Source organism: Micropterus dolomieu, unplaced genomic scaffold (assembly GCF_021292245.1).
Source record: "Micropterus dolomieu isolate WLL.071019.BEF.003 ecotype Adirondacks unplaced genomic scaffold, ASM2129224v1 contig_14130, whole genome shotgun sequence".
NCBI lineage: Eukaryota > Metazoa > Chordata > Actinopteri > Centrarchiformes > Centrarchidae > Micropterus > Micropterus dolomieu.
Genome location: NW_025743116.1, coordinates 1 through 10,884, shown reverse-complemented (window position 1 = coordinate 10,884; position 10,884 = coordinate 1). Strand labels below are relative to the sequence as shown.

The window sequence follows — 10,884 nt, the reverse complement described above, 5'->3', positions numbered from 1 at the left end:
ATGGTTAGTATGACCCCACCTCTCTGTTAGCATGGTTAGTATGACCCCACCTCCCTGTTAGCATGGTTAGTATGACCCCACCTCTCTGTTAGCATGGTTAGTATGACCCCACCTCTCTGTTAGCATGGTGAGTATGACCCCACCTCCCTGTTAGCATGGTTAGTATGACCCCACCTCCCTGTTAGCATGGTTAGTATGACCCCACCTCCCTGTTAGCATGGTTAGTATGACCCCACCTCCCTGTTAGCATGGTTAGTATGACCCCACCTCTCTGTTAGCATGGTTAGCATACATGTAGCGTCACTTTCCACCTCAACAGTCCAGGGCTCTCATTTATAAAACTGTGCGTAGAAACCTCACTAAAAGTGTACGTGCGCCCAAAAGCCAAAAATGGTGTACGCCAAAAAATATTCAGACTTATGAAACTGTGCGTACGCACACCTGTAAGCAAATTCCCTTTATAAATCACAGTCAACTTAAAATGAGGTGCATGTGAGGGAGCGCCATGTCGACCCTTAAAACGCCCACAGCTGCCTATAAATGGTCAGTGAGACACCGCTCATTAATATTAATACGTCCAGACTGCAGCAAGAAAAGGAGGAAGACTCTGACAGAAAAGCTACAAAACTAAATCTAACTCAGTGACACTGACGTTCCTTTTGGTGAAGCTGAAGCTGTTTGGTGGGTAGAAAACGCACTTTCACACAACACTTGTGTACCGGAGGAAAGGGGGCCCCGGAGCCCCGCCCCTTTATAACCGATCTGCAGGAACGGGTCTCCCTCCTGAGTAGTGAAATCACTGACTGGAGGGGGGACACACAGACAGGATGACCAAGGTACTAATATGGATTTCCCGATTTGAAAAGAGATTAAACCAAATGCATTCCGCTTGTGTTTAAACATTTAGCCCATTTAGGCTACACAAAGAGTCCACTCACTAATGAGGCTGCCGATGAGTTAAAAGAAATGACTTGTTTTATGTGACACACACTGAAAGATTTCTTTAATAAAATAGTGTTATATTGTCCGTAACGCCAAGCAGCGCATCACATCCACATACTGGTGCATAGCGTTAGCCTTGAAAAGGCAACGAACATAATGATGATAACAATAGGCAGTGTGAAACTATGCTCTCGTATTTGCTCGACTGATGCACTGAAAACGGGATCAGTGTAATATGTCCTCCTGTTCACCTGATTTATGAGAATAAATTGCACTGCATGCAAGTATAAATTAATATGATTCCGAATTAAACTGTTAAAAATATTTTAGGCTCTTTTGCAGAAACAGAATCTGTTTGTGTTTATGATCCTAAATCTGGATCTTTTTGTGGCTGCAAATGATCTTAAATTGTGTGTGTTTTTTGCGCACTTTGGGGAAAGTCAATCAAAGGGGTGTTTTTTATTCAGAAAGGCTTTAATACTCAGAGGTAATATTTGGATTTATTTTACACAGTAGTAGGCCTGTTCATCTCAACGCGTTTCATCCTTCTGCCATGTGAGTCGCCGTTTGTCATTTCTCCTCTTTATGTGCGTACGCATGGTTCAGAGTTTACTTACAGGACGCACGTTTGTTTTTTATAGATCACAGCCTTTGCTTGGGAAGTGGCGTCCGCACGTTTCCAGCCCTGTTTTGTACGTACGCACTGTTTATAAATGAGGCCCCAGGTGTTGCAGGTGAACCTAAGAGGTGCTCGTTGTGCCTTTTTTTCCAGTGGAGACCTCCAGGTGACGTCCAGCGCTCACGCCAGCTTCTCCACAGCTCAGAAAGCTGTCGGTAAAGACGACTTCACTCTGATCCCAGAGGGAACCAACGGCATCGAGGAGAGGATGTCTGTGGTGTGGGACAGAGCGGTGGTGAGATGAGCCGTCTGCACACTGTGAACCCTACAAACGTGGATAACAAGACATTCAGTGTTCACGTGAAAAGTGACAGAAATAGCTGTAGAATGAAAACAGGCCAACAGAGAAGCCACGCCTACTTCCCACCTTCAGACAGCTGATACTTATTTGCAAGGACAGTGCATATTAACATGACAGCTCAAAATATGCCAGAGTTAGCCAAAAGGCTATTTTTCATCTTTAGTCCTAGGCCCGATGTAAAATAGGTAATAGGTAAAACAAATTGATTGTCACATGGCAAAAATACAATAAACATTACATTTGCTACAGTAGCAGGAATAAGACGCCAAAACAAACATGCAACAAGGAGTTCATGCGCTACAGAGCTTAAGTGGAAATGCAGCTGGAGGCGACAGAACATACGAGTACAAGCTGCAGTTCATAAAACAACTAGAGTCAATATTAAGAACACAGTCAAAGACATTAGTCAGTTATAATACAAAGCTTAAGAGGCAGAATAAACATTAAAATGCAGCAGTATCGAAATTAAATTAAAAAAACATGCAAGATGGCTCAAGAGAGCGGCGGTGGAAGTTCAGTGCTGGCATGTTTGACTGCTAAGGAGCCAACGTTTTAATGATGAGCGGAATACATTATAACTATTAATTTCTCTGATTGACGTTGTTCCATTCTTTTGAAGCTTTAATAGAAAAGGCTGACTGACTAAACGTAGTTTTCCTGAATGGAATGACACAGTCTCCTCTGGATGTTCCTCGAGTGAGGCGACTGGAGATGGACCTTAAACTCACAATCTCACTAAGAGGTGGAGGGGCCAGGCCATGAAGGATTTTATATGCTAGACAGATATTTGTGAACTTAATAAAATTTCCCCAATTTAATAAATTATATTTTGACAGAATATTGCAGTTATGAAAATGACGTGGTTTCTTATCCAAAACTGTGTTTGCTTGTATTTTGACTGTATTGGTTTTAAAGTGGTGTGGTTTCTTATCCAATGGTGTGTTTGTTTGTATAGGGACTGTAGTGAGTGTATAAAGTTGTGGTGGTCGGGTGGACATGGAGTTCCTGATAAATCGAAAATTAGATAGATTAAATTTTACTTTCTTGACAGTTTTGGTGATATGAGAATTAAAATTAAATTTGGAGTCTATGAGAATACCAAGATACTTAAATTCTGTAACTATTTGAAGTTTTTCACCGGATATTACAATGTCCGGATTTGCTGTGGAGTTGGTAGTTTTAGTAAAAACATACTAACTGTCTTGGAGAAATTTAACTGAAGGCTACACTGGTTTAGCCATTCACTGATCTTTACCATAGCGTTTGTAAGTTTAGTTGCCACTGGTGTTTTTGATGGCCCATGTGTGTATAGAACTGTATCGTCTGCATACATTTGAATATTTGAATATGTCTGATTTGTCGAACACAGAAGGCATGAGTGTGTTTTCAGTGCAGAGAGACTAATGCACAATACGCCCTGCGTCGGAGGCTAAAAATAATAATGGCTGCAATGATGGGATCCACTGGACCACTGGTTCTCAGTCTGACATTTTATTATACCTTTATTTTAACAGGCAAGTTAATTAAGAAGAGATTAAATAAAATAATATAAACTACAGACAGAAGATGCAGAAGAGCAACAAACTTTAAAAACCAGGTACAGAGACACAAGAAACCAAATGAAAGATTAATAAAGTGGCATGATCCACATTTTTTGTCGAAATTCAGTGTTTTCTCCAGCCAGTCATGGTAGGCTCTCTCAGCCAATAAGCTCTAAATGAGAGGTTCACAGGTTTTAAATGAGGGAAAAAGAAAGTATAGCACAGTATCACAGATACTATGATACATAATATAAATAAAATATTCTCCATGACCGAGAAAAGTCAGTTCCAATCAAAGGTTTACATTAATGGTCACATGACTGGTTTGTCTTGAGGTGTGTTTTCGTTTATAGATATTGAAGCTAGTTCAGTCTCTGATATGGTTCCATTTATTTGCTGCTCTGATTGAAAATGCAGTTTTCCTAAATTGACTGATGCCCTGGTCTCCTTAGCATTATCCCTGCAGAACGACACACATTGTTTAGGTTAGGTTAGGTTGGTGGTGCTAGTTTATGGTCTAATTTATACACCAGGCACATTTCTGCAACATAAAAAAAACTGTTAGAGTTTTTGTGGAGTTTTTCTTTATCTGGATTAAGGCTCTCTAAGGATAGAGGCTGTTGTGTAAATGTATGTAGTTTCCACATGTGAGGTCTCCTCCTGCTGATGGCTATTTAGATCTTTGTCATTCTGTCTCTGCAGTCCACGGGGAAGATGGATGAGAACGAGTTTGTCGCAGTAACGAGCACCAACGCTGCAAAACTCTTCAACATTTACCCGCGCAAAGGTATCGCCTGGAAATGATTTACTGACATACGAGTATAAAGGAGGACAGGTTTATCTGTAACTTTGATGTAATGATTAAAGATAAAGTAATACTTCTAGAAATACATCTAACCCTAACCCTATTGTTTGTTTACAATAATATTCAGATATCCATAAATGGTACTCAGATATCTGTAACATGGTGGGTTTCTGTCCTCTGTGTGCTCAGGACGGATCGCTGTAGGTTCAGATGCTGATATCGTCGTCTGGAATCCAAAGGAGACCCGAACTGTTTCTGCAAAGACTCACAACCTGGTAACAACACATCAGTCTTCATCATCCATAATTAAAATTCATCATTGATCATCATCTTCCTCACCATGCTGCATGCCTGTGTGCAGACGGTGGAGGTCAACATACTGGAGGGTTTAGAGTTTCGAGGTGTGGCGTCGGTGGTGATCAGCAGCGGTCGAGTCATTCTGGAGGATGGAAAACTCAGCGTGACTGAAGGTTCAGGACGCTTCGTCCCCCGGAAGGCTTTCCCCGACGCCGTCTACAAGAGGATCAGAGCCCGCAGCAAGGTAACGTACCTGTTAACCAGATGACTACCTGAACTCTGATTGGATCAGAGCCGCAGCAAGGTAACGTACCTGTTAACCAGATAACTACCTGAACTCTGATTGGATCAGAGCCGCAGCAAGGTAACGTACCTGTTAACCAGATAACTACCTGAACTCTGACAGAGGATCAGAGCCGCAGCAAGGTAACGTACCTGTTAACCAGATAACTACCTGAACTCTGACAGAGGATCAGAGCCGCAGCAAGGTAACGTACCTGTTAACCAGATAACTACCTGAACTCTGATTGGATCAGAGCCGCAGCAAGGTAACGTACCTGTTAACCAGATAACTACCTGAACTCTGATTGGATCAGAGCCGCAGCAAGGTAACGTACCTGTTAACCAGATAACTACCTGAACTCTGATTGGATCAGAGCCGCAGCAAGGTAACGTACCTGTTAACCAGATAACTACCTGAACTCTGACAGAGGATCAGAGCCGCAGCAAGGTAACGTACCTGTTAACCAGATAACTACCTGAACTCTGATTGGATCAGAGCCGCAGCAAGGTAACGTACCTGTTAACCAGATAACTACCTGAACTCTGATTGGATCAGAGCCGCAGCAAGGTAACGTACCTGTTAACTAGATAACTACCTGAACTCTGATTGGATCAGAGCCGCAGCAAGGTAACGTACCTGTTAACCAGAGAACTACCTGAACTCTGACGGGGTTCGTCTCTGTCTGGTTGATGAACTAGTTAATCAGAAAACTGACTGATCAAACGTTTCTCTCCTCATCTCAGATGGCTGAGGCTCGCGGCGTCCCCCGTGGAAACTACGATGGTCCCGTCCATGATGTCATCAGTATGACTAAATCGGTCCCACCCACTCCAACCACCAGGGGGCCCCCCTGTCCAAAATCCCAGATTGCCCCCCGAAACCTCCACCAATCAGGATTCACCCTGGCAGGTAGTGTTCATACATGCAGGACACAAACAAACACACGTCTCTGGAGAATTCTTATCAATAAAATGATCACTACAGCTGATTGGCTCAGAGTGGCATTCTGGGTAAATCCTGTACTTTAGATAACACACAGTTTACACATACAATAGCTAAGTACTGCAGTTACACATGAAGAAGAACATGAAGAAGATACACTGATCCAGATCATCATCTTCTTCTTCTTCTTCTTCTTCTTCTTCACAGGAGCTCAGGTTGATGACCACATACCTCGCCGCTCGACTCAGAGGATTGTGGCTCCACCTGGTGGACGATCCAACATTACATCCTTATCTTAAAGAAGAAGAATCAAACGGTCACTTTGAGTTTGTCCAACAGAAAACTCAAGTGTCACATATACTAAAAGATACAAACCCTACTACAACCTTACAACTAGTACTACACCCTATAACAATAGTACTTTATCTCCAGCTGAACCCCAGTACAAATTTACACATCTTACAATGATAATACTGTACCTAGTACTTAACTGAAGTACTGCAAGTAGTACTAAACCCTACCTAAACAACAAAGCTAACATTAAAGCCTACTACAACACTACAAATTATATAACAGTAGTACTGTAACTAGTACTAAACCCTACAACTAACTCGTATGAAATCCTAGCAAACTAGTGCTACAACCAATAACAGTATACCAAAACCTGCTGCAACCCTGCAGCTAGTATTAAACACTACAACTTCTACTAATTAGTTTGAAAACGGTAACAATAACCAACAGTACTCAATCCTAGTACTTAACCCTACAACTCAACAACAAGTTATAAACCTTATGAGTACTAAATCTCGCTATATTTTGTACTTTTACTATCAAATCCTACAACAACCATCCAAGTAGTACTACATTCTTCAGTAAAGGTACTTTAGCTGGTGCTAAACCCTGCTGGTAGTACAACTCTACAGATACTATTAGACCCTGCTAACCCTGCCCTACTAAACAAAGGTACTACAACAAGTACTAAACCCTGAAGACACTAAGCAACACGTATTAAATCCCCTGCAACAATTTTACTTCAACTAGTACTAAATCTAAACTACTATTTATCCATATTGTAGTAGTACTTCAACAGGTACCGAACCCTAGAACAACAGTACAGCTAGTACTAAAGTACAAAAACTTAACCATACAATTTAACAACTCGTCATAAACCCAATCAGCACTAAATCCTAAAATAATAGTAATCCAACTTGGACAATACCCTACAACAATGGTACACACTACAAATACTACTAACGCTACAACAGTGGTACACACTACAAATACTTCTAACCCTACAACAATGGTACACCCTGCTACAAAAGCACTACAATATTAAATTTTACTACTTAGTCTTACTAAGAGTAGTACCCTAAAATTAGTACTTAATTTTAGAATAATGATATTATTATTAATGGTATCAATATTCTAACTACTTCTAACTCATACACCTACTGTAGTTCAAGTGGAGTAGCACTGAATGTTACAACAATGGTTCTACAACCCTACAAATACTACTAAACCCTATAAACCCCCTCAACTGCTAGTAAATCCTACACATACTTCAACTGCTAGTAAATCCTACACCTACTTCAACTGCAGTAGTACAACAACCCAACCACTAGTACTAAATCCTACTACATTGGTACTTAACTAGTACTGAATATTATTGGTATGGCTCTTGGAAGTCATTTGAAGTACTCTAATCTTAACTCATGTGTACTCAACATTTCATCTACTCGTCACTTCCTCATGCTCTCTTTGCCTCTCAGTACTCTCTGATAAAGGCAGTCGTAGTATTAGTATTAGTAGAATAAGTCCAGAACATACTTCCTGACACGTTCACACCTGAAGACAAACTGTTTACCACCAGTACACCTTTCACACGGTAAGCTGCTGTGGCTGGATGTTCCCAGATGTTCCCAGAGGACAACCTAACCCATCAAAACCCTTCGTCCATTCCTTCCAGAAACATATTCCTCTCAGTGTAAATGAAATTCATATTGTCTTAACTTTGCTCAACATTAACATTTAGTCTTCATCTAGTTTAAGGTCTCAGGATAATCCAGGTCTACGTCGCTCTGAGATCTTCCATAGGTCTGAACCACTTCAGTTTAAATCTGCTTCACTATGAGACCATTAGAATCATGTGAATCCATAATGTGCTGGTAGAAATGACACGTTCAGTCCTCATGATGTTTCTATTGTTGTGATTTAGTCTGAACTGAGCCAGACTGCAGAGTTTGTTATTAATCCAGTTATTTGTAGTTATTGATGAAGTAAAGATACATTTAAAAGTTTTCTCAGAAACCAGATTTAAACTTTCAGACTGACACTATTAGACTTTTTGTGAACTATCAACTGTAATAATGGTGCTAATATATCCAGTGGTAGCCTGCAAGTAGCAAACCCTGCAATACCATGACCCCTACAGGATGCAGACAAACTGACTGCCCCCCACACAAATATCTAAAACAAACACAACTAAACAATACAACAACACCCTGCTCTGACCATGGATGTATTAAAAGACCTGGAACACGAGCCAAAAAGGGTCTTTAGCTTAGAGCTTCTGTGTAGTGTGGCCCTCTGCACATGCTCATTAGGGTTTCTCCTGCTGGTCCCGCCCACGCAAATTGCTAAACTGAAAGTGAAGGTAGATTTAGCTCCATGACCTCGGCCCCAACAGATTCAAACAACAAGGAGGGCACGATCTGTAGAGTAAGATGGCGCAGTGGATAAGACACATGCCTGGGTTCAATTCCCCACTGTGACCCTGAGCAAGACACCCCTCGTTGCTCCAGAGGCGTGCGACCTCTGACATATAAAACAGCTGTAAGTCGCTTTGGATAAAAGCGTCAGCTAAATGTCAAATGTAACCCTTGTAGTTTCAAGCAGTGACCGGAGGATCACCAATAATCCATGTGCTCAGTCACTGCGCCTGCTTTACCAATAGATGCTCTCGGTTTACAAATCCCCGCGCTCAGTTTAGTGGAACTTTGCGTTGCAGTTCCACGAGTGTCCACAGGAGAAACTAACAGCGAGCCTGAGTGATTGTGCCGTACCACATCCGTAAAAACATCCGAGGTCTTACCCTGCTGTAGGAGGGTCAGCATCCACCATGACCTCTGACCCTGACTGTAAAAGGACTAAAACAAAGGGTTTTCAGCTTGTGATGTCACAGCTGCAGACCGCCTCCCCTTCCAGCTCTGTGACCTCTGAAGGGATTTTTAACTGTATTTGATTTGTAAAGGCTTCATTTGATACCATGATCATTTTGTATTTTTTACAGTTTTTGTATCCTGGCAGAGTTAGCGTCAGTGATCGTAGTCCTCCCACACAGCTCAGCCCTGCGCAGTCCACGGCAGCCATGTTGGTGCTGCAGGTCTGAAGAAATGTTCAGACGTCATAAAAGAAGACGGAGACGTTCTGTGACCAGTGGGATATTTTGATTTTGATACCACTATCAGGTCAATACAGTAAATCTGAAGCTACAGCCAGCAGCTGGTTAGCTTAGCTTAGCATATAGACTGAAACCAGCCGACTCCTTATTAATCCCTGCAGAACAGACTGAGCTCCAACATGGCGGCTGGTTCCTGCAGGCTGACCTGCTCCTGTAGACGTCCTCAGAGGTGCACCGGAGCCAACATGGAGCTCTTTCTATACGCAGTGATCCTGTGTGTATCTGAAGAGGGGATCCTGTGGTGACGGTGCATCTGCTGTTGTTGTTGTTGTTGTTGTTTCTGTGGTGAATGTGAAACTACTTCCTGCTGCATGAATAAAGTGTGAAGAGAAACGCAGTAGAGTCAGATGTCTTTTTTATACACCGCTATGATGAACTACAGAGAGTCAGCACAATCCAGCCAGTAGGGCGTCATGGTGGCGCCAGAGGAAGCGCCCGAGGATCATTAAAGTGAGACTTTCTCTGGAGCAAACTTTTGTGCCAGTTCATGAAGTCAGTCTGACACGTCTCTAATACACCAAAGCAGGAGGTGAAACCCAGAGCTGCTCTCTGCATCTGTTGATGTCCAGTAATATCTGTTTGGGTTCACTGGAAGTTATAATAATATAATGGGAAGATATATTTTAACAGCATATATAAAGTGAACAGGATCTCCATGACTAACTTTGGCGTGCATGGAGGACTCGTCGTTAACATGTACAAACTGATAAACAGGACTTAAACCAGCTTAGAGCCAATGAAATGTTCCAGTAATATCTACCCAAAACCCAACCACTAGCCAAAAGGAAAACCAGTGTGATGAAGAACACTGCAACGGAGAGACACTCTGCCTGAGCATGTTATTCTGGAGAACAGTAAACATGGCTTTAAAATGTCATGGAAACAAGATCTCCTGGCGAGACGGCTTTCCTCATCCCAGGATGCTTAGACTCTAGGTCATGCAATGTAATGTCTAGATAACATCTATTGTTTTCTTTTTCCTCTGTTTGTTCTGTTGAGTGATTTTTCCTGATGAGAGCTGGGTTATGTGTTGGTGTGTGTGACTTTCTGTAATTGTGTCCTGCACTGTATAGAGTTGTGTGTCTGTGTGGACCTCAGGAGGAACAGCTGTTGCTAATGAATGAAAATGAAATGAAAAATATCTGATGATCTAAACTGGAAACTATGTACTGTAATGACGAGTAGTACGCTGCTCTAGCATTACGGAGGGCCTTCCTATAAGTTTTAAGACTATCTTGCCAAATTAAACGAGAATTTTCCAGTTTGGTGGAACGCCAATTCCTCTCAAGTTTCCGCGATATTTGCTTTAATTTGCGAGTTTCAGTATTATACCATGGAGCTAACCGTCTTTGTTTTAGTATTTTCTTTTTTAGAGGGGCTACAGAGTCGAGTGTCATTCGCAGCGAGCCTGCAGCACTATCAACAAGATGATCGATTTGGGAGGGACTGAAATTAGCATAGGAGTCCTCCGTTACTTTGTGACTAGATAATGAATTTAGAGCTGATGGAATCGCATCCTTAAATTTAGCTACAGCACTATCAGACAGACATCTTGTATAGAAATTTTTGCCCAATGGCGAGTAGTTCAGCAATACAAACTCAAAAGTTATCAAACAGTGGTCGGATAAAGAGGG

At 41.8% G+C, this 10,884-nt stretch overlaps 1 protein-coding gene across 2 annotated transcripts in view; it reads left to right on the top strand.

Annotated features, from left to right (window-relative positions):
- The window catches only part of dpysl4 (dihydropyrimidinase like 4), a 16,551-nt gene extending 6,974 nt beyond the window's left edge, over window positions 1–9,577 (top strand). Inside the window, exons 10-16 of one of the 2 annotated variants that reach the window (XR_006824060.1) lie at window positions 1,715–1,856; window positions 4,166–4,250; window positions 4,458–4,543; window positions 4,630–4,809; window positions 5,592–5,757; window positions 5,998–7,774; window positions 9,080–9,577. Coding sequence is in view for 1 of the 2 variants with exons in the window: in XM_046042861.1 (XP_045898817.1) it covers window positions 1,715–1,856; window positions 4,166–4,250; window positions 4,458–4,543; window positions 4,630–4,809; window positions 5,592–5,757; window positions 5,998–6,089 (751 nt within the window). In the remaining variant the exon portion in view is untranslated. Of the gene's footprint in view, window positions 1–1,714; window positions 1,857–4,165; window positions 4,251–4,457; window positions 4,544–4,629; window positions 4,810–5,591; window positions 5,758–5,997 lie in introns of both variants that reach the window. The other variant, XM_046042861.1, reaches the window with a different exon arrangement.
- Window positions 9,578–10,884: the final 1,307 nt, after the last annotated feature.